Genomic DNA, 23,170 nt, shown 5'->3' with positions numbered 1-23,170 from the left:
CGTCCTGTGGTACCCACGTCTTCTGAGGCCCCCACCCCAGGGCTCACCAGCCCCACCCTCAGACCTGCACCACCGGCCAGCCCCGGGGAGCCCTCATCTAACTCCATCAGTCATGCTTTGAGGCCAAGAGCTGGGGCCTCCCCAACAGTGCTGAGATGCTTGCAGGAGCCCAGGGTCGGCACCCTGTTCATTGGAATCTGCTCCTTCAATACAGATTGCAAGTGGGCGAGTGTCACTGTGGTCCCAGGACAGAGACCCCTCCATATGGGACTTCAGTCCACCCCCACCACGACCCTGGGTGTGGGCAGGCCAGCATGGCACCCATTTTACAGATGAGGACGTGGAGGCTCTATGGGGCTCTGGTGGACCTCTCAGTGGAGCTGAGGACTTGGGCCTTGGTGCCCATCCAGAGCTGGGCCCCTCTCTGGGCACAGGCGGTTCTCCCCGGCGACAACGAGCACAAGTGTGAAGGCAGCCAGAATTACGTCTTTATTTAGCAAACTCTTATCCTCCCTTCCCAGCTCTGGCAGTCCCCGCCGGCTGACACCCCCAGCTTTGTATCTCCCCGAGTGTTCCTCCCTGTGGGACCCCAGTCGGTTGGCTGGGAGGACTCTGTGTGCCATTCAACAATGTGCCTGCCAGCTTCCAAGCTCTGCAGGTGGGTGGGGTCACGCCTGTCCCAAGAGGCCTGGCTGCAGGGAGGCAGTGGCCAGAAGATTCCTGAAGCTTCCTCCCCACACACTGTCTGTTGGGGCCATCACACAGCTGCAGGACACCCGCCCCCACAACCCCCTGGACTCTGGGCCCACCCTTCTCGGCCCCACAGCCTGGGTGGGGCCAATCCTCCTGGCTGCTGCAGTGGCTGGGACAAGCCAGATGCCACGGCCCGCCGTTCGGGACTCCATCCCCAGAAACTGTCCACGAGACACTGTGCAGCGCTGGAGGCTCTAAGGGAGTGTCCATGCCGTCCTCAGTCCCTTGTGGAGAAAGAGGTGGGTGACATCCGAGTGACCACAGGAAGTGGCCGTCCCTCATGGTCTGGCTTCGTGTACCCCCATCCCTGCTACAAGTTCTCCTCTGGGTCTGGCAGCTCACTTTTGAGGGCAGGGTGGTGGCCCCCTCCGCTCAGAGTCCCCTTTCAGCCACGGCCTCTCTCACCGACGGCCCTGATGCCATAAGCCTGCAGGTGGGGCCCTGCTCCGGCCTCCGCTGTGTGGCCTGAGAGGGGGCTGCTCAGCTGATCTCCCACAGGGAGCCTTCTCTTTGGGGACCAGATCCCCTGGAATGCCTTGGGGGGCAATCTCACAGCGTGACAGCAGAACACGTCTGTCAGTGGGTCGCTGCCTGTGCCCATCCGTGTGCCCATCTCCCCGACCGGAGAATTCGGGAGGGCCGTCCAGTCTGAGAGGAAGACCTCTTGCCTGTCGCACCCCGTTTTCTCCCAGCGCCTGGGAGGTGAAGGGGCATGGCCTAAGGTCACCAGAAGAAACTGAGGCGGGACCAGTGGGGGGCAGATGGAGGCTCTGGACAGGCTGGGACCACCAGCACCGGAGAAACTGAGGGACAGGACACCTAGGCTCTGGAAGGAGGGCCCACGGGAAACACAGGCTGGCAGGCTTCCCAGATGCCCAGGGACAACCAGGCAGAGGGATCTGGGGCTGGGACGGCAAGTGGTCAACATCGGGGCCGAATGAGACTGAGAGGGCTTCTTGGGTTTGGTGGTGAGAAGGATTCTGATGCTGCGTGGAGAGCCGAGGAGGAAACTGTGTCAGGGGCAGAGCTGGAGGACACAGTTAGCATGGGAGGGTCTGCTGGCCTGGCCTCGGGGCTCAACTGGCCACCAGGTGGGTGAAAAGGACAGAGAAGAGAAAGAACCCCAACCACCCCCAACCCCCTTTGGGAAGGCAGGCTGCCAGCCCATCTCAGTCTCCAAAGCTGAACATCTCAGCTTCTTTCTCCTTCCAGAAGGCGAAGCTCCGGTCTATGTAGCCACAGATGTCCTCGCCGTTGAAGCTGCCCCACTGGGAGCCGGGCCCGAGCTGCTGCGGCTGTGCTGCGGGCTCGGGGCCACCGCTGGGGGCAGTGGCGTGGGGCAGGGGCCCAAGCGGGGTCAGGCCTGACTTGCGGCCCGGCTCCGTGTCCCAGGCGGGACCGCGGCCGGAGCTGAAGAAGCGGGCTTTGATGTCCTCGAAGCCGTCGGTCCAGGCGCGGCGGCCAGCGGCCACCTCATCGGTCACGGCCTTGTGGAAAGCCCGTGCAGCCTCCCAGCCGTGGGTGCCCAGGTGCTCGAAGACCTCGAAGCACAGCAGGTGGCGTACCTTGCGCTCCTCAGCGGGCAGCTCGCACTCCAGGAGCTGGAAGTAGCCCAGCATGAAGAGGTCCAGCGTAAGGCTGCCGTAGGGCACGGGCGCCCCATCCACATGCGGCAGGAACTGCTCGGGGGACAGGAGGCCGCGGGGACGCCGGCTCAGTCGCCGCAGCTGCCGGGTGGGCACATGGGCCATGATGGCCTTCCAGTGGCCCAGCAGGTGGGTGATGATGTTCCTCTGTTGCCACAGGTGGCCAAGCCGGGGGCCCTCGCAGGGCGGTGGGGAGGGTGGCCTCAGGCCCCTGGATGCCTCCTGCCCCCTGGGCCCAGCACGCCGGGCCTCCAAGGTCCTGCAGGCAGCTGTCTTGAGGGCAGGCGTGTAGGCCGACTTCTTCCAGTGGCTGAGAAACAGCATGACGATACGCTCCTTGCGCAGGTTGGCCAGGTCGGGGCCATGCCCGGCACCCACCTCCGATGGCACCTCCTCGCAGCTGATGCCCGAGTCACTGGCCTCCTCTGTGTCGCCCAGCCCAGGCTCCCCGCCCATCCGGTCACCACGGGGCTGTGGGGAGGCTAGCCAGCAGCCTCTCGGGCACTGCCCGGGCTGGGCCCCCACCTCACAGGGCCCCGCATTTGGGGCGCAGGGCAGGCCAGGGGCCGACTCGAAGTTGCCACGTAGCGTCCGCACGGACACCCCACACTCCTGGATCTCGCGCTGCGCCTCGCTCTGCAGGGGGCTGGCCGGGGCCTCAGCAGCGGCCTCCTGCAGGGGCCCGGGTGCCGGCCCCTCCTCAGCCTGCACCAGCCCGTTTACGCCCTTCAGCAGCAGGGACATACTGCGCACCAGCCGAGCCACGTGGCTGCACCAGAAGGGCAGGGGCTGCCCGCCGGGCACGGGCACCACGGCGCCCTCGGAGCCCTCGGGCTGGGGCTCCGGGCTGGGGGCCTCCTCGCCCTCCAGGCCAGGCGCCCGGGGCAGGAAGTGGCTGTTGACAGTGATGCTGACGAGGGGTGCGGGCAGCAGGGCCTGCAGCTCGGCTGCCAGCCGGCCCAGCTGGCTCTCGTACTCCTGGCAGCGGCGCCTCAGCTGGAGGTCAGCGATCTGCTTCTCCAGGTACACCAGGTCATCCTCCGTCAGCAGCTCTCCGAAGGGGCCCAGGATGGCCTGGTGGGTCTGCGAGTACCGCCAGGCCGCTTGCTCTGTGGGGCCCGCGCTCCCGCTGTCGTCCTGGGCACGGGGAGGGCAGGTCAGTGGGGCAGCGGGAGATGGCCTGTTCCTGCCGGATGCAAGCTCCTCGCAGGGGCCTGACTAGGTGCCCCCAGGCACCCCAGACCAGCCTTGGACGCCAGCTGGCCCTTGCCTGGACTTAGAGAGTAAACAGGGGGTTTGGCCAGCCCGTTCCAGGACTGAGGTTCTGGGGCCGGGGTGCCTCTGCTCTGCCACCCTCTTTCCTTCCCCCTCATCTCCTCAATGTTTAATCCAAAAGCTCTCTCCCCTGAGAGCCCTCCCTCCCCCACCAGCCCCCAGAACCTTCTTTGGGGGGAAGGCGGCCCTGGAGGAGGGGCAGCCTCAGCCACTGGTCTCAAGGTTCTTCAGATGTTCACCCCAGAACACCCCCGGGCTCGTCCTGCACTAGAGACAGCCCTGCCCCCCAGTGCTCACTGTCTGTGGGGGGACAGACACGGAGGGACCCTGAGCAGGGCTCGCTCCGGGCCCCGGCTCTGTGCCAGCCTGATGACGTCTTAGAGCCCCGAGGGAGGTGCCCACTTCACAGGGGAGGGCACCCAGTCACCTCCTGGTTGCCAAGAGGCCTGGGGTAGTCTGGTGCCAGGCGTTGCTCTGCACTGAGTTCTGATTCCTTGTCCCCGCAGGCCCAGGGCAGGGAGAAGATTTGGGGGGACAGCTGCTGTCCTAGGCAGTGCCCAGCCCACGAGGGGCCTGGGGGTGGGCACAGGGACGCGAAGCGTTTGGCCAGGCTGTGACAGCCAATCCCCTTCTGCCCATCCTCCCTCCATTCCCTGAGTTCTCCGCGTCTCCACCCACGCGCCAGCCTCCTCTCAGGGCTTCCTGGCTGTGCAGGAGGCCCGCCCCACCCCTGCCTTGTTCTGCCCTCAACCCTGCGCTCTTCCAGCCCAAGAGTGGAGGTCAGGCTGTGCCATTAGACCAGCACTGTCCAAAACTTCTGCGACATGGAGATGGCATGTCGCCACGACACACCTATGGCTGTGGAACTGAAACGTGGCTATTGCAACTGAGGAGGGGTTGACTTTTAATTTTATATTAATTAACTTAAATAGCCACATGTGGCTGGCATGATTGTAATATATTGGACAGAGCCTCTCTAGACCAAGGGCTGCAGAACACCTACCTCATTCAGACAAAATCGTACCCCGTTAGGGTAAGACTCTAGAACTACAGTCCACATGGCAGCTAGAGGGAGCCTGGTAAAATCCAACTCAAATTGCAGCCCTTCTCTGCTCCGATTTTCAGTCCTGTTGACTGCCTGTCCCTTCTCTGACCTCACTTCTACCCATCACCCCTCATTCACTCCTCTCCAGCTGCCTCCCAGTTCTCCCTTGGGCCAGCTACTCTGCCTCAGGACCTTTGCACTTGCTGTTTTCTCGGCTTGGAATCACTTGTCCCACATTCCCAGAGACCCTCTCTCACTTCTTTCTGGCCCCTGCTCAAGGTCACCTCCCTAGACAGCTGCCCTGAGCACCCCTAAGGAATAGCCCCTCCCCTTTTCACGGCTTTGCACATGGAATGGCCCTTTCCGCCCCCACACACAGCGCCGTTGTCTATCCACCCGTGTTCCCTGCTGGCATACAGGCACCAGTGAGGCAGGGATGGTCCCCTTCACTGCAGGGAACAGGGCTTTGGCACAGGGTCAGGGTGACACACAGCTCGCTAGATCAAAGAACATGTGGCAATCACACTTCTAGCACAGGTGAAAGGGCACTGCTCACAGCCCTCTGATCTGGTTCAACTTCATCCTCTGGCAGAAGAGGAAGCTGAGGCCACACGGGCACGCAGTGGGGTGCCTGGGTCTCAGGACTCGAGGTGTGGGCTCAGGGCCCCCAGCTTCCATACCCACCCGCCAGAACCAAGCTCCCCTGCCCTCCCCGCCGCCCCCCCTCCACCCTCTGGCCCCACCCCTCCCCATCTGGCCACGCCCCCACCTGCTACACTAAGCCCGGAGGGCCCCTCCCCGACCCCCACACTGGGCCCCACCTGAGCCTCTGGCGCAGGGTCTGCTCCCAGGCGAGCCTGCAGCTTCCGTACCATCACCTGCCGCTTCCACTCGGGGATGGGCCGGCCGCGCTCGTCCCGCGTGGGCACCAGCCCATCGAGGTCACCCGAGGGCAACCCATCCAACCGCATCACAGCCAGGCCCTCCTGGGCGTCCCCTGCTGCTGTCTCCCCCGCCTGTGCAGACGCAGGAAGGTCACTCAGGGCCCCAAAGGGATCCCACCCCGGAGAGAAGGGGTAGGTCTGCCATCCAGGGCCAGCACAGACCAGGCAGGAGGGGCGGTGGGGGCCGGCCAGGGAGGGTGGGGGAGACCATGGACAGGAACCCCAGCCTGTTAAGTTTGAGCTTTCTGAGGGCAGGGACCCAGTGTCCCCTGTGGGACTCGTGTGTGTGTGTGTGTGTGTGTGTGTGTGTGTGTGTGTGTGTGTGGTGGGGGGGTACGGATTGCTAGCTGAGAGGCAACGAGATTCCTCCCTTTCTGCTGTATCTGCTGGGGAAGAGGTGGCCTAGGACATGCCATACAGATGGGGACAGTTGCGTAGAGAAAGTCTGGTGGCCAATTCTGGACTGCAGGACTTGTCAGAGCCTTTAACGTGCATTGCGCACTGTAACTCTGCAAGAGGGGCAACACTGTGCGGCATTTCCCAAACTTGCACAGAAAATCTCAGCAGCTGAGAGTTCCTGGGACCCATTCAAGGAAAGATTGGGCTGGGAGTTGTAGGGGCCTCATGCCCAGAGAGAGGAAAATGGAAGTGCACCTCCTTCTGTGGGTCCTGGGCTGGCTGGGAGCCCCCAAGGAGGGCAGCGGGCTGCCAGGCCCACCCTCCCCCATGGACTCCTGCTTCCTCTGAGGAGGGGCAGGAAGCATCCTGAGTTCAGAGCTCAGGAGGAGGGGCTTGGCATTCCCTGGAATGAGAGAAGGGACCCATGTCTTCTAAGCTGCTTGTGGCCCTGAAATTCCAATGTCCTCAGAACTCAGGGGTGTCCTCCAGAGCCAGTCTGTCCCCCCAGGACCTGCCTGACATCCAGGCGCAGGGAAGGTGCTGGCTACCCTGGAAGTGACCTGGCCTGGGTCCACATAGGAGAACATGGTGAGAGGGCAGCTGGGCTGAGGGTGGGCCTTGGGAGATAGTGATGTGGAGAGTGGGGACACACCGTGGCACTGGTGGCGACCCTCGGGGGTGCTGTGTGGGTCTTCTGCTCCCTCGGAAGAGGCTGGTCAGGCCGGCCAGGCCAGGTAGAGCTGCGAGACGCTGCTGCTGGGAGGAAGCGGGAGGTGGGTTCAGAGGGGCTTCCAGAAGGGACAAGGGCTGGGAGCAGAAGACTCTGCACCTGGGACAGAACCAGCCTTCCTGAAGGACCGCTGGACTTGGGGCGAGACCCAGCCAGCCCCCCACCAAGTGCCCAGGGTCTGGGCAAACTCATTCATCCCTCGGGCATCCATGGGTGTGCAGAGCCTGGCGGGCTGGGGAGTCTGCATTTTACCCCCCTCACCCCGTCCCAAGCCCATCCCACGCCCCCTTGCCACCCCCACCTCAAACCTGGAAGGAGCTAAGAAGGGCATCGTGTTCAGTGGTCCGCAGACCTGATGGATGCAGCCCATCGGACCACAGAGCCCGTCCTTTTACCGCCCCAACGCCCCGTCCCGACCACGGACACACATCGCAGGGCCACACCCCGAGTGAGAAGCAGGTTCTGCGTGACACCGGACACACAGTCCTGCGTATGCCACATAACTACCATGCAGCCCACCGACCAGCGCTTACCCTCACTACGTAGGGGGCCTGCGGACCGTGTTCATGCCACTCCCTTCCATTTGGATAAATACTGCTGCTCACGGTCCCCTAATGGGTGGTGACCTGCAGTTTGAGGACAGTGCCTGGCGTCCCGCCAGCCCCTGGGTGCCCCACCTGCTGGAACCCCAGAGAGCAGCAGCACATCGGGAGGGGCCTGGGCCCAGGGCCCCGACCTGCCATGCACCTCTGGACAAGCGGGGGCCCAGAGTGGGGATGAGGCTGCCCAAGCTGGCACTGAGCTGTGCCAGGCAGGAGGGCCAGGCTCCAGGGGCTCAGCTCACAGAGGGTCACTGAGGGCTGGGCAGGAGGCTGCTTGACTGAGACTGTTAAGTGCCCATCGTGGAAAATGTTGATTTCACTTTAAAGTAACAAAGACAAGAAAGGAAATCTGGAAGAGCTGGGGGGCTGGGTGAAGGGAGGGGTGACCCCAGCCCTGTTCTGAGTGTCCTGAGTGTGCCACTGTCTGCAGTCAGCTACTCCCCCTCCATCCCCTCAAAGGACCTCGGGGGCGAGGCCCACAGGGCCCACTCCTGTCACCCATGGCCCAGGCCAGTCCTCCCTGGAGACGTGTACTCACAGGTGGAGCTTCCAAGACCTGAGCCCCCTCTTCCATCCTCCAGGGTGCACCTGGCAGCTGAAAGCGGAGGTGGGGGAAACGGCGGGGGCGGGGGCGTCATCAGGAGCGGCACCTGGGGGTGGACAGGCCTGGTCAGTGGGAGGCCCAGGTGGGCCTAGACTTGGGCTGCCCCTCCCACCTGGTGGGAGTGTGGGGTGTCCAGCAGGCTAGCCCCACCCCATCTTACAGCAGTGGGGAGGGGCAGTGCATCCCGGAACAGGGTCTGCAGAGGGTCAAGTATGCAGGCGTGCAGGGCAGTGCCCCTCCAGGTTCTGTCCGTGTCTCTCCACCCCTCTGCACTAGGTGTCTAGGGCTCCCAACACCCCAAGCCACTGAGGGCCACCACTCGCTGTGCCCCCAATGCCACCGCCACCAGGTGACCCCCCATCTTAAGGCTTGGCTCACGGGCTCCCTCAGGAGGCAGTGTAACCGGCATCTCCGGGCGCTGGGTTAGGGGGTGTCCAGCTTGTGTTCACCAATTTGGCCTTACGAGAGGGTGTGCATACACACATGCACCCGTGCACCCATGTACACACACACGCACACGTGTAAACACATACACACACATACACATGCACAGACATGTATGCACACATGCACACACCCCCTCCCTGCCCCCGACTTCTGTGCTGAGATGAGCCACCTGGACGGCCCCCTCTCAGAGCAGGGCAGGTGCCTGGCCCCTGGGAATAGGGGAAAACCTCAAGGAACCTGGCACTCTTCTCAGCCCCATAAGCAGGAACTGTGTGGCTGTGACCCCATCTCAGTGAGGTGGCACTGCACCCAGGACCCATCATGCAGTGTCCATCCAGGTCAGCCTCCCCAGGACCTCTGGGAACAGAGCGCTGAGATTGGCCTGTGGGGCCTGGGGTCAGGGAATCCATGGTGGGGCCTGCAGGGGCACCACACTTCACTCCCACACCCGCCCCACGTCTGCGGTAAGGCACAGGTGGGCCTTGACCACCTCTCCTGCCCCCAAGCAATGACAGGTGTGCAGCCAGGAGTCTTGACCTGGACATGTCCCCCCAACTCAGCCCTGCTTGGCCTCAGCCTTTGCACCTGACCAGCGCGAGCCAAGACTCCTGGCCCGGCAGACACACAGGGCTGGCCGAGCAGGGGACATGAGGCTGCTCTGACACTGCCGGCGTGGTCACCAGCAGGCTGTGCTCACCTCCCTGCCTCCACCTGTTCCTCTTTAGGTGGCAGAGACACTCTCCAGGAGGACGCCTGGGGTGTCCTCCCAGGACCCCAGAGCCAGGCCTGCTACCTTGTGGTTTAAAGCTGGAAGTTGAAGGCTGTCTGACCCTGCCTTGCAGATGGCAGATGCCTGGGCTCCCGGTGGGCCAGTGGGCCTTGAGGCCCGTCTGACACATGGCCACCCCGGTTCCCATCTCAGCTTGTTCCCTCTGAGCACCCACCCTGGCCGGCGGCCCGAAGCTCCTCGCCCTCCTCTCCAGTGGGCGCCCCAGGTTGGCGCTGGGGAGCCCTCAGCAGAACAGAGGACCTGGTTCAAATCAGCCCCCTGCCGGGTATGTGGCCTGGGGCCAGGGCCACATCAGGATTGTGGGGCCTGGGCCGCAGCTTGGTGCAGTGCTCTGCTGTCTCTGCCTTGAAATGCTGAATTGTTTTTGAACAAGAAGCCTGTTTTCATTTTGCACAGGGCCCTGCACGTGAGGCTGTCAGTCCAGCTGGGGCCAGCCCCTCGACCACCCTGAGTGTCCCCTTGCTCATCCATAAGGTGGGCCAGTCCCACCTCCCACCAACGAGGTGGACACCCTAGCTGGCCATGCCAGCCTGGGCGTGCCCTCAGGTGAACCCTGGGTCTGCATCCACCACCTCTGGCCCCAGCCACCCTCCTGTCCAGAACCCTCCACCCGTGGAAGCCACTAGAAAGGAACACAGCCTGAAACCCCGTCTGCCGGCCACCACGCACCTCACACCTCGCTCTTGCGGGAATCCGTGCCGAGAGCCCAGGAGCCCCAGCACACAGGCCTGGGGAGCTTCTGCTGGCCCCCTGGCCCAGGAGGACCTGCGGAAGCAGAGGCTAGGCTGCAAGCATAGGGAGCTGCGGCCGACCTGGGCTGTTGGGGGCTGTCACAGCTGCTGCCCCTGGGAGTGGGAGGTGTCACATTAATATTTGAAAGCAGAGGTGTCAGGTGGCCAGGCGGGCTTGAGCTGGGTGTGGGATCTCTTACCTCATGCCTTAACCTTCCACAGTGCAGAGCCCAGGGGAATGGACCCTCTGGGGTGGTGGGGGAGACCTGAGATCCCAGGTCACAAGAGGGAGAGAACATCTAGAGAAATGCCCCAGTACAGCACTTCCACACCCAATGCAGCCCCACGGTGCAATGGGGAAACCAAAGCTCAGAGAGAGCAAGGGGCTTTCTCAAGGCCCCACAGCTGGGAATAGGCGGAGCTGGGATCAGAATCACTCGAGACCCCAGTCCTTACTCCTGCCAGGACTGGGAGCCGCTCCTTTGTGGAGCAGGGCCACCCTGATTAAGGAGGCATAGCTCTGGCTGCTCTTTACCTGGTGTTTCTCAAGGCGGTGTCTGCAGGGAGGGACCTGAAAGGACGGGCAGGCAGCTTACTGCTCGCTATAAAAAGCAGGATTCCCAGCTCTGTCGTCCTTGGCTGCGACACAAACTTCCTGTGTGAGCAGCAGCCATCTGTGGTGTGGCCCATGTCACATCATTCTGGGACTTGGCGGGCAAGGGGATCCAACCAAACATGATGCCTGCTCTCTGTGGTGTGTCTCATACCTAAGAGTCTCGTGTCTTCTTCCAGCGACCACATACGCAGACATAGCTTGGCTTAGGTGTTTTCAATATGGTCAAGTCTGAGCCCAGACCCCGCAGCATGGCAAGAGAAGCTGCCACTGACAGTCTGACAGGGAGCCCTCACTTCAGGGCCACCCCAATGCCCCGGGTCCCCACCAAGCCAGGACAGGGCTGTGGGCCCTGCTCCCTGCCCCCGCCGGGGAGCCCTCAACCTCTCCCCCCATGGAATCTGCTCTCAGGGGAGAGGGGTAAGAATCTCCCATCTGTGGGCAGAGGGGGCAGTTCAGCTGGGGTGGAAGCAGCCCCAGGGAGGCGGAGACAGAAGAGGCAAGAAGTTGGTCTGGGGCTCAGAGGAATGGACTTTGGCCCCAGGGCAGCACCTGCAGCCTGGGGGACCTCCTGCCACCGGGTCCCTAGGGTGGAATCCTGCTCCACTGCACCACAGAGAAGCCCTGGACCTCGGTTTCCTCTCCTGTAAGTCAGGGAAACTGCGGTTGTGGAGAAGATGAGGGACTATGGAGACAGATCATGGGACACAGCCCATCGCTGCAGGGTCACGAGGATCTCTGAAGTTCAGCCGGGAGTCTGCAGTGGGGTTTCCCTGGTGACAAGAGTACCCTCGTTCCCGTGTCCCTCGCTTAGGCCTTGGACACTAAGCAACCCCACAGGACTGCAAGGAGGTGTTGGGTCCCAACCTTTGGGGTCCTGACATGAGCGTGTGCTGCCCCCACATCGGGCAGTTGCCCCGAGGTTGGCACCCTTCCCATGGCCTGCAGTCCCTTTTCCTGTGTTTTTGGTGAGATTTGAGCGGTGCTATGCCTGCCATGCATTATACATTGAGGACAGCTGTGTCGAGCTGGGTTACAAGCCTGTAATGCCACCCGGGCCGAGAAAATCATGACCCACAGATGGGTGCCGGACACTGGTCACCACAGCTGAGATTCGGTTACTGGCTACATGGCCAGGCCTACCCCTCCCTTGAGGAGGAGGCTTCCCAGGGGACAGGGGAGTCCCTTGCCCTCTCTGGGCCTCAGTTTCCCCATCTGTCAAATGAAGGTGTCCTAGGGCCATTCTGGACCTGGGGGAGGGGAGAGTCAGCACCTGCTGGGTACTCAATGGGTGTTTCCTTTATTCTCCAACTAGGTTCTTCAATCCCACTTTACAGATGAGAAAATCGAGGCTCAAAGATGCTCAGAACTTGCCCCACAGCTCGGTGGGAGTCAGTACCAGGGTAGGGCAAGTAAGACAGCCCCCATGCCATGGAAGATGCTGGGGACTAAGCCCCCTGCTTGGGGGCCATGCTCACCATCCTGGCTGCAGTTCCTAACTGCTTCTGCCTGGCCAGGATCTCACTCAAACCCGACCCTCAGCCAGGAGCCCAGCTAGTTGCCCAGCCTACTGCAGGAGGGAGTTGGGGTGCCGGGGCCCCCTCTCGCCCCTGCCCCAACCAGAGCAGAGAATCCTAGCCCCTCACTGTGCAGAGGGGGTGCCCAATCCCTAGGGAACAGAAGGACTTGGCCAAGGTCAGGGTGGGGAGACCGAGGCAGGGCCTGGACTTCCTAAGCTGCATGCATGGCCTGCACTGGACAGGCCCCCCGGTGTCCTGCAGACCCGCCTACAAAGGGGACACCTCCCACAGGCCAGATGTTGCCACTACCTGTCCAGTCTCATCCCCCAGGCTTTCTGTCATGGGATGCGGTGACTACTTAGGTGTGGGTGCAGGCTGCCGTGCGGCAGGGAAAATGATGGCTTTCACCACCTTCTCGGAGCCCGACAGGGGAAGAGGCCAGCGCAGGTGACCTCTGGATATTGCGTTTCCATCAATATTGCATCAGCCACACAGCCTCCCGGCCTCGGCCCCCAGCTGACAGCCTGCCCTCCCACGGAGCCAAGCCTCGGAATGTGAGGCAGGTGGCCTGGGGGAGGGGGGATCGCTCCAGCTGGTGGTGAGAGGCTGGCACCCCCTGCTGCCCAGGGCGCTCACTGAGGGAGAAAGAGGCAGAGGCTGCAGCCCGACTCCCGAGGCCCAAAGGGGTTCCTGAAGCTCACTGGACACACTAGCCTGACAGGCTGTGGAGGGTGTGGACAAGCCCCCACCCTCCACCACCACAGGCGGGGCAAGTGGACGGGCTGGTGGGAAGGCTGCACACACAGCCCAGGCCGGCTTGGGGCATCCTGAATGAAGGGGACACTGCCTTGAATCCTGGGGTGACACCAAGAAGATAGCCAGGACCAGAAGAACCCCCAGGAAACCTCAGGAGTCAGGAGAGCCCTTGGAATCCCTGTCCACCTAAGAGAGTTGGGCACAGTGGCTGGCGGGGCTGACACACATACAGGGAAAAGGATGGAAGACAGCCCTCAAGGTCAAGGGCACGGGGGGGTGGCTGGGCTGGGGTCGGGCCAGAGACCCCAGCCAGAGGCTGGGTAGAACCTGGCAGCCAAGGAGCCGCTCAGCCCGTGTCCTAATCTCAGCTGCCGGCCCGACCCCGGTGACCACCCAGAGGCCTGGTAGGGACCCAGGTGGCCGAGGCATCCCTAGACTGTGAAGCTGTGTTCACTATACCAGGAACCAGCTGAGTTCCACCAGCTTTTCAAACCCAAGCCAGCAAGACAACCTTTCACCAAACAATACCCAAACGTTTAGTAAATAAACAGTAAATAAATTACTTCAGCAGTAACGGTAGTTCTTGTTTCTGAAACTGTGACATCAGGACAAACCAGGACACTGGTGTGTGCCCCAGAGCCTCTGAGCAGCCCCTGAGTCATGGCAGGTACTGTGGGCTTCAGGCCGTGGTGACAGGGGCTCTTTGCGGTGGCTGGGTGAGGACTGTCCCGCAGGCCCAGGGCCAGGACGGACTGCAGGTCTGCCTCAGCTGGGCCTGGACGCCCCTGAGACCTGGAGGCACAGCAGCCTCGTGGGGAGACCAGTGTGGGGGCACCTCTCCTCTCTGAGCTGAAAATGGGTCCAGCCATCCCTGGGACAATTTCTGAAGGGGTGAACACTAGAGAGAACTGGCAGGTTGGGACGAATCTTTCACGGTAACTGCCTTGGGCCTAGAATAGGGAGGGGACCACAGGAGGGCTCAGGGAGCCTGGCTCCCGGCTGACCAAAGAGCAGACTCCACCAACCTGCACAGCCGTCCACCTACCCACTTGTCTGTCTGTCCATCCACCATTTGCTCACCCTCTGTCCGCTCCTCCATTCATGCAAACACTTGCAGCCTGTCACGTGCTGGAGCCTGGGGCCAGCAGGGCAAAGCCCTGTCCTTACAGACGGGGAAACGGCTCGCTGAGAGGAGAGCAGGGCTGAAACCTGCCGCTTCTGGACTGGTGGGGCTGACGGGGCCTCGTCAGGTCACCTCACTGAGAACCCATGGCCCTGTTCCCACCCCTGGGTAACCTCAGGCTGACATAACATCACCTTGGGAGCCATGGCCATCGGGGTCCCAAGTCATAAGCAGGGTGCAGCCCAGGTGGATGGCAGGCCTTGGCCAAGGCCCAGCCACAAGCCACCCCAGTCCCTGTCACAGCCCCGGCCCTGTCACAGCCCTGGCCCGTCACAGCCCCTGCCACAGGCCCAGTCTAAGCCCCAGTGACAGCCTGTGGCTTAGCCCTGGCCCAGGCCCCCTGTGCTGCAAATGACATGGTGTACACAGTGAGCTTTCTAGCTCACTCAGCAGTCAGGGCAGCAGGGAGCCCTGCCACCCCAGCTCCCCAGGAGGGTCAGGGACCACAAGGCTTACCCGCCGGGCCGTCTCCCGCAGGTACTGGGCGCAGTCCTGGTGTCCGTGGTACTCCGCCAGGTCTGCCGCCGTGTAACCATCCTCATCCCGCAGAGAGGGGTCCACATGGTGGGAGACCAGGGTCTGGCAGCACTGTAGGGAGTGGGCACGTGGGACGGGTGCACGCCCGTGCCCACAGCACCCCCCAGGTGACGATGGGGGGCAGGCACCGTGCACACAGGTCACTCTGCCCCATCTCCCAGGTGGGGACTGAGGCTGCCGCCAGCTGGGGGACCTGCCCAAGGTCCTGCACTGTTCTATGCAGGGAGGGGCTGAGTCCCCGAGCCTCACCCCTGCGGCCCTGTCCTGCATGGGAACTCATGAGGTAAGGAACTCGCCAAGGGCTCAGCTGGTCCCTCAAGGATCCCGGCCTAGAGCCTGACTCTGGCCTGGCCCTTGTAGCCCAGGTCCTGGGCTTTAACTACAGAACCAGTTTCCATTTTCATGGCCACTCTCAGAGCTGTGTGTCATTTCCACGTGAAGAAACCGGTGCAGAATGATGGCCCGACCACTGCTGGGACTGGGAGCAGAGGGCAGTGGTTCTAGATGACTGAGGCTGCCGTCTGGAAATCCGGGAGGTGGCCGTGCCATGGCAGAAAGAGCTGGGCAGGTGGATGCACGTCAGGGAGTGACAGAGCTAGGCGGGTTACACCCAGCCACTCTCACATCGCCGTGAAAAACAGACTAGACGTAAAAGTTCCCTTCCTAAAGCATCACAGAGGTGACAAATGAGGGATTCCCAGGCTAAGCTCAGGAGACAAGGACACTTCGTGGGGATAAGCCTGCCACTCAGAGTCCTTCTGCGTTAACACGTTGCGTACGGATCATGAGAATCTTCACAAGGGATTTAAACCCCGCCGTACGCAACGTGTTAAGAGCGCACAGATGTAGGAGAAACGATCGTGACCTGGGTGTTTCTTTCTCAGCCTCCTAGGACCAGGGAGACCATCAAAAGCCACGGGTGCTCCAAAGATGAGACTCTGATTCCCCACCTCCCACTGTGCGCCAAGCGCTCCAGCCTCAGAGAGATGGTACCCGAAGCCAGCCAGCCCACTGATCTGGGTCACACGGGGGCTCCAGGGGCCCTCGTGCCTACAGTGTGAACTAAGTGACCCTGGGCTCGCAGGTCTCACGTGTACCTGACAGGCAGAAGCAAAGAAGACCCCATTCAAAGCCTCGATGATGTCTACGAATCATTTTTCAAATATAGTGCGCACCAGACAGTCAAAGAAAACCAAGAATACAAGGAAATGAGACCAGAAATGAGACCGGGAGATGCAACACACAAACAAACAGACACCCAAAGACAGAACGTGCAGACTGTAATGTAACCATGCTAACCACTTTCAAAGAAATAAAAACCAAGCTGGGAAATTCAGGCGTGGAGTGATAAACTATAAAAAGCGACACACAGATTTGAAAAATGACTAAGTAGAGGAGGTCGAGACCATAAACACAGGAACCAAGTTAAAAACTGAAGCTGAAACATCAGTAAACAGAAAACGGGTCAGAAGAAGCAATCCAATTACGGCACAGTCCGTCAAAAAGATGACAAAAGGAAATCAGTAGCTACAGTCGGAACCACTATTAATCCCAGAAGGAGAGAGAGACAGAACGGATGCATAGGTCGTACCTGAAGAGAGAACAGCTGAGAATCTGACAGAACACATTAAGAACACCAAAGCACAAACTCAGGAAGTCCGACCAGTCCTGAGTAAGCTGGATAAAAAGGCATCCGTGATTCCGTATGGAAAGCCTTGAGATACCAAGAGGAACGAAGAGGGGAAAAGGGGTAAATTTGTGGATATGGTTGAATTAAGTCTATTCATTGGCTGAATGAAAAAGAACGATTTTTCTACATATTTGTAGAAACTGTAGAAATAACATATTAAAAATGGTCACCTCATTCCATTGGGCCTCACCCCCAATCCCTCTGCTCCCCTCTCTCCAGCCACAGCAGCCTCTAGGCTGTGCCTTGGAAAGCCCAAGGCCATGCCGGGAGTCAGGGCTGTTGGCACCATCACGCTGACCAGGTGAAGAGATGAGGTAGGGAGGCCTTCCCATGTGCCCTCACTGTGCCAGGCACCGTCTGGGCTGGCACGTGGACCACTTCGTCCGACCTCACCAGCCACCCTGTGAGGTTTATTATCAGGCCTGTATTACACAGGAGGAGACGAGGCACGCAGAAGTACCAGAGGCCCCTGCAAGGTTGAAACACTCGAAGTGGGCAGCCTGGATCCAAAGCCATGGCGCTAAGAGCGCAAGACCTAACCTCCACCTCGGACCACGGCGCGTCACAGGATGAGAGGCTGGCAGGCGCCTCGGAGCTGAGCCCGTCCAGGGACCTCCATTCCATCAGACCCAATGCCCTCTTTTTACTGCAAATATTTCCTGACACCTCACTCACCGTTCCCACATGAACTCCATAGATGCTATAAGGGACCTGCACACACAGTTTTTAAGTAATTAGCATTCCACTCTAAGTCCAAGATCTGGGAGGAAAGAGAAATAACTTATAACGTGAAAAACACGCACTGTAAAATGTGCGAGAGTGCTGACGCTGAGGACGCAATTCCACGGGGGACTCTGGAAAAATGAGAAAGGCACTGAAACGGACAAAATGGTCATGACTGAGTGTCCTGTGCAGCACACGTTTCTGCTTTTCCTTCACTGCCTTCGACCCAACAACTCTGTAAGTTGTAAAAACACCTGCTGTACCACAAATGACTTGTCCAGAGAAAGGCAAAATGTCTGTGTCTGGGGAGTGCGGTCGCTTATTTCCCTGTCAGTATTGACTGGTTTGCATCCCTCAGTCTATTTGTAAACTCACCTCCTCGTTCCTTACTTGTGTGTGTTGTGAATTACTGGTTTCCTCACTAATTAACGCGTTCAGTAAAAACCCCACCAAGCTGCCTTACCTCCGTCTGCCCGTTCTCTGCTGCATCATGCAGGGGGGTCCCACCCCAGGAGTCTCTCATGATGGGGGCGCCCATCAGCAGCAGCCGGTCGAGGATGGGTGTGTGACCGCCTCGAGCTGCAAAGTGGAGGGCTGTGGCCCCCTCATTATCACGAGCTGTCAGGCCGATGTCGGTGAAGGTGACCTGGGGAAGGAGGAGGGAGAGAGACAGAGCAACTGAGGTCCTAGGAAGGAGGACATGGGGGGAGTCGCATGTGGAAAGCCTTTCTGGCCCTGGGACCCCCTGCCCCCTGCTCCTCCCCTGGGATGAGCCCCTACGGTGCTTCGTGGGGCTTGCCGGACCCTCTTCCCTCCTGCCGACCCCTGGTACCACCTTGGACACCCCGCACTGCTCTGACTGTGTCTTCTCCCCCTGCACAGCCCACCCACTCGCTTCCATATGCCAAGCACCTGCAGCCAGAGGGCGCCAGGGTCCCAGTGTGGGGACAGGCACATTTCTGGGGGGCTGAGGTCTGAAGCAGACAGGGTTAGAACTACAGGACAGGGTATGGGCTGACGACTGGAGAGCAGGAACAGGGTTTTGTCCTGGAAGAGAGGCCACTTTGTCATGAGGAGCCCAGGAGGGGATACGGCCTGAGCAAAGGTGTGGCGATGGTGGGTGCCTCAGGGGTGAGGGGCCAGCCTGGGAGATGCACCGGCAAAGGGAAGCGGCCGGCAAATGCTGGCGGCCTGCGAGGCCTAGGTGAGCACCTGGACTTCACCCGGGGCTGGCGGAAATCATTTGTTCCTTCATTCATTCACTCACTAAACATCTTGCTGAGTGCCAGGCATGGGGAATGCAGCCCCTTCCACTCTGGGGCGGAAATGGACAACCAGCAAATGAAGTCAAATGCACAGTCTGTCAGGTGTTGGGGCCATGGAGGGAAGAGAGCAGGAGAGCAGGATGGACTGCTGGACGGGTGGCTGCCATCCTAACCAGGTGGGCAGGGAAGGCAGTGGGGGGTCACCTGGGGAGCTGCCTGCCAAGCAGAGGGTACAGCACGTACAGAGGCCCTTGGGGAGTGGGGCCAGCCTGCTGGAGGAAGGGCTGGAAGAGAAGGTCCCCCAAGAAGTGGGAGGTTCTGAGTCTGGAAGGGCTCTCCCTTCTCCACCAGAGGCCAGCCTGACCTTCAGTAGCTCCCAGCGCCCTCAGAAAAGAGCTCTGGTCCTCGCGGAGCCTCTGTCTGCCTTTCCCACCTCACCCCACCCGCGGCCAGGGGATCCCCAGTGCTGATGAGCTATGCCCCTTCCAGGAACTTGTTTCGGCCCCACCCTTTGCCCTGCCACCTCCCGTCCCTCCTCAGGGAGACCTCCTTGCTCTGACTCCATCAGGTTTCTGATGGACCCATAGAGCTCGCGGAGACCCCACTTGGTCTGGTTTTCTGTGGTGGAGGTAGGAAGTCCCCAGCCCACCCCAGAAGAAGGCATCCCCCACCCCAACCCAGGCCACTTTATGCTCCAGGGTCTCAGGGCTTCCTTCAGGAAAGAGGCCTAAATGACCCCTGCGTGGGTCCAGAAGGGGAGAGGGGTGGGGATTAACCCTGCTCTGAGGCAGCTTGGCATGAACAAGTGGCCAAATGACCAGGGCCAGGCACTGCAGGTGACAGGTACTGACTGGTGACAGGGCACCTGGGTGCCACCAACCCTGAGAGCACCCAGGAGATGCAGTAGGACTCCTGGGGGAGGGGCAGGAGAGCCTCAGGGGTAGGTGCGGCAGGTCCCCACAGCCCTGCAGGGGCTCTGACGTCCATCCAGGCCATGGCCAGCCACAGCCAGTTAGAGCTGTGAACGCCCGGCTGCACCCCGGCCCGGCCTGGCCCTGGCGACCACGGGTGCTTGAAACGATGGGCGGGTACATCCAATCCCCAACGACCCTTCTGGTCCCCAGTTCTCCGGAGGGCAAACAGACCCATGGGTGGAGCGCCCACCACAGCCAGGCCCTGCTTGCTCGGAAGGACTCTGGGCGTAGGCAGGACCTTGCGGGTCGTCCCCTCCCCCACCCTCCACGCCCACTTACCAGCCAGACGACTAGCGAGTAGTGGCCGCGGGCTGCGGCAGCGTGCAGCGCGCTCATGCCGTCCAGGGCACGCAGGTGCACGTCGGCGCCGCAGTCCTTCACCAGGAACTGGGCCAAGTGCAGGTGGCCTTCTTGGCAGGCCAGGTAGAGTGGGGAGGCGCCGCTGCGCGTCCTACGGTTCACGCTGCTGCGGGGGAGGAAGGGGTTCAGAAAGCGATTGGCCGGGGTCGTGAGGGTGGGGACTGTTGTAGCCAAGGGCCCAGATCGAGGGGAGGGGCGGCTCGGCAGCTGGCCTGTCTTTTGCGGCCACTCTCCCTTGCCGGCTGAGGGGCCCCAGCCGGTCACCTGTAGTGTCGCACAGGTTGCGCACCGCCTAAGTGCACCAGCTTGGGGGACGGGAAGGGGCAGGGGAATGGGGAACGCTGGCCGCAGGCATCCTACTCCGCCTACTCTCTATCAAGCTGTGCGCGCTGCCGGTGCTTGCCGGCAGGGGGCGCTTCGTAGGGGTGGCTAGTCCAGTGGCCCGCAGTGGGCAGGTCAGTGAACTCCAGAGCAGGAGCCTGCACTGCAAAAAGGGGCGTTGTGAGCAGGCCGCTAGGCGGTCGGTGGGCGCGCAGGCTGGCGTTCGTGCAGGTGTGCATGGACTGGAGCAAGGTCCTGCGACTTCCCACATCTGCTCTGCCTCCACGGGCTGTAGGGCCAGGTGACTTCTTGGTCCCTAGTGACCTGCTGCAGGGAGGCGCGGTCCCCTACCCAGAGCCAACTGACCCCATCCCCAGATGACACAGACTTCATTTCTGGCTCTTGCAGTAGGTGCCAGGTGGAAAAGTGGGCCCCGGGGCACGGAACCTTCGTGTGTGTGTGTGTGTGTGTGTGTGTGTGTGTGTGTGTTAATGTGAAGTCTCCAGTTTTCAAATGGCAGAAACCAATTTATAAAGCTGCGGGTCTGTGAGACACTCTGGCCCCCAGGCCCGGGCAGCCAGTGGGCACACTCTGGGAAGCTCTTCAGAGGCGAGTCCCAAAAGCCTTGGCCAAAGGGCGGGATAGGGGACCAGGAACAACGCACGCTGTTCCACAGCTGAGCTGTCAGGCTTGTTGGGAACACGCATGGGCCAGCGGGACAGCAGGCTGGCCCCGCCCCATCCTGTCACCGTGCATCTGCACTGCAAGGCCCACCTCAAAGGCCACCAGCCCATTGTCCTCTGCCCCCGGGGCCAGTGCCCTGGACTCCAGCTCCTCACCTGCTGTGGGCAGCCGTCAGGAGCTTCAAGCAGGTCAGGTCCCCGCTGACGGAGGCATGGTGCAGCGGCAAGGCCCCCTCCAGCGTCTCCAGCGTGGCCGCGTGGCCCTCTCGGAGAAGCCACTCCACCAGCACGGGGTGGGAGAAGCGGGCGGCCAGGTGCAGTGGGGACACGCCCGAGGCGTCTTGGTCCTACCGTGGCACAGGCAGGGCAGTGAGGGGGCGGCAGGCCCAGACTCACTCCTGCTGGGCAGCACCAGGTGGGCCAGGGCCAGCCTTGGGGTTCACACTGCGGGGAACCCCACCTGCCTGACAACTCCTGCTCCTCCCCCCTCCCGTCCCCCACTGCTGTTCGCTCCATCGTGGAGGGAGGCCCTCAGGCTGAGTGAGGCCACCTGTTCAAGGTAAGGCCATCTGCTTCCGGGTCCAGGTCTTTTGGGCCCAATTCTGAGACGCTGCCACATCTTGGGTCCCCTTGCCTGAGCGCAGTCATGCCCCTTGCCAATCTCTGCTCAGTCAGAAAGGCTTCCACTTGCCCAATAGTGCCCAAGCTGGGCTTGGCGGCCAGCTGCATGTCCTGGGACACTGACTCCTGGCTTTGGCCCCCACCCCCACTGAGTACCTATCTATCTACCAGCCACACATCCTCGCGGGGGCATTTCCCCCAGGGGATTGGCAGACCTGGGCATTCCCCGTCACAGAGACGGCACCACTCTGCCCAGCAGCCTCTTGGGGTTGTGGAAAGGGCTGATGAGGACAGCGGAGCTGAGGCCATGGCACTCCCAGGCTCTGTCTGGTGAGTCTCCATCTCCTGGGGCCCAGCGGGTTCCCCTGACGCCCACCCAGCTGTCAGAGCTTGCTCACTGTCCTCCCAGTTCTTTGCCCACACAAAGGGGCATGAGGAACGGGGAGAGGGTGGGTCCTGGTTGAAATGCCCCGACAAGCCCTGGACACCCGTCTCTATCAAGGCTGCCGGCCCAATGCCCCCCAGAGCTGGGCCTGTGCTGTCACCCACCGGGGCCCCCAGCTCCTGAGCCCACGTGCCCACTGCACTTATTCTTTGCTGGACCCTTTGGGAAACAGGCCCCAGGGATCAGGCCCGATGAGAACACTGGCAGGCCCCCCACCAGCAAGACCAGGCGCTCCTGTGGGGCGAGAGAGCCGAGTGGCTGCTCTGTGCACTGGGGGAGACCAGGTGGTTTATGAGGTGGCCTTGGCTTTCAAGAGCTTTGTGTTGCTTTGGGGGGGGGGCACAGAGACATATGGCAGAGACCTAGCCGTGGGGTTTGCGTGGTGGGTCCCTAAGAGAAAAAGAAAGAGCCCGGGGCCGAGGACCTTCTGGCTCATGGCTCCCGCCTCCCTTGAGGCACATGGACAGCGGCTCTGCGTGTTGTCCCCACTCACTCAGCTGCTGTCCCCACTCACCTGGAGCCCGCAGCCCCCTTCGCGTACCAGCCAGCACAGCTCGGCCAGGCTGCCGGTGGCAGCAGCGTCATGTACCGGTGTCGCCCCGTTGTGGGCCCGTTGGTTGCTGGGCAGCTTGGCCCGTTGCACCAGGAACTTGACACAGGCTAGGTGGCCAGCCCGGGTGGCGTGGTGCACCAGGCCAGCCCCCAGGGCATCGACAATGCCTGGGCCCAGGGCGCCAGCCTCTAGCAGCCGCTCCAAGGTGGCCAGGTCCCCGTCCTTGGCGGCCGCGAGCGCCCGTTGCTCCTCCATCCTCAGGCCCGGCCAAGCGGCCGGCTCTCAGGGCTCAGGCACAGGCCTGGCTTCCTGTTTCAGGTGTGGACGCAGCTCTGGGCTCCGGTTACCCGATAAGCAACACACAGGGCAGATGGGAGGCGGCAGGGTTGGGGGGCCGGGCCCTGCAGCCTCGCCCGAGCCACTCCTGCGGTGCTGCACTGTGGTGGGCAGAGGGTGCAGGGGAAGGGCCCACACCGGGCCCAGGTTGGAGTGGGTGCCAGCCAGTGGACACTGCCCCGCAGCTGGACCGTGCCTGTTCCTCCCGTGGTGAGGGCTGAGGAGATGCGTGTGTGTCTCAGCCTGAGTCAGACTTCCCACATCCAGTGGGTGTTTACAGTTACAAGTGTCCTTTCAAGAAAGTAGCAGGCTCTTCAGCGTCTGCTTCCCCCAGTCTGGGTAGCGGCCCTGAGGCCCCTGCTGGCCTGTGGGGAGGTCACCTGGAAGGGTAGACCCATCCACAGTGGGGCTCTTTCAGGGAACTTAACCACCAGGTGTGTGGCAGTCTAAATGTTTGGCTATGTCGTCCCACAGGGAGCCAAGGGCCCATCTCCCTCTGGGAAACCTACGCTGGATCCTGGCCCTCAGCTGGCCTGAGGCTTTGGAAGGCCAGTGATGGGCGCAGGGCCTGACACTGGACGGGGGCCTCGGAGGTGAGAGTGCGGGTCTCGAGCCCCACGTCAG

General features: G+C 61.7%; 1 protein-coding gene across 1 annotated transcript; it reads right to left on the bottom strand.

Moving 5' to 3' along the window:
- Positions 1–466: 466 nt before the first annotated feature.
- Positions 467–22,579, bottom strand: ESPNL (espin like). Its single transcript, XM_019740873.3, has 9 exons — positions 22,172–22,579; positions 20,748–20,938; positions 19,507–19,693; positions 17,452–17,634; positions 14,495–14,626; positions 7,933–8,044; positions 6,715–6,815; positions 5,541–5,735; positions 467–3,536 (listed from the first exon to the last, which is right to left on the bottom strand). The coding sequence occupies exons 1-9, from the start codon at positions 22,463–22,465 to the stop codon at positions 1,923–1,925; spliced, it is 3,009 nt and encodes a 1,002-aa protein (XP_019596432.3). The 5' UTR covers positions 22,466–22,579; the 3' UTR covers positions 467–1,922.
- Positions 22,580–23,170: the final 591 nt, after the last annotated feature.

Source organism: Rhinolophus sinicus, chromosome 17 (assembly GCF_057876585.1).
Source record: "Rhinolophus sinicus isolate RSI-liver-muscle chromosome 17, RSI-T2T, whole genome shotgun sequence".
In the NCBI taxonomy this organism is placed as follows: Eukaryota; Metazoa; Chordata; class Mammalia; order Chiroptera; family Rhinolophidae; genus Rhinolophus; species Rhinolophus sinicus.
Note: the sequence above shows the minus strand (reverse complement) of the source record. Positions and strands in the feature narration are given on the sequence as shown.

Excerpts from the sequence above, each read along its gene's own strand:
- ESPNL (XM_019740873.3), bottom strand. The coding sequence starts at position 22,465 with ATGGAGGAGCAACGGGCGCTCGCGGCCGCCAAGGACGGGGACCTGGCC. Across the intron at positions 17,635-19,506 it reads ACTCGCTAGTCGTCTGGCTG|GTCACCTTCACCGACATCGG; the intron begins GTAAGTGGGCGT and ends CTCCTTCCCCAG. Across the intron at positions 8,045-14,494 it reads TGCGGGAGACGGCCCGGCGG|GTGCCGCTCCTGATGACGCC; the intron begins GTAAGCCTTGTG and ends GTCCACCCCCAG.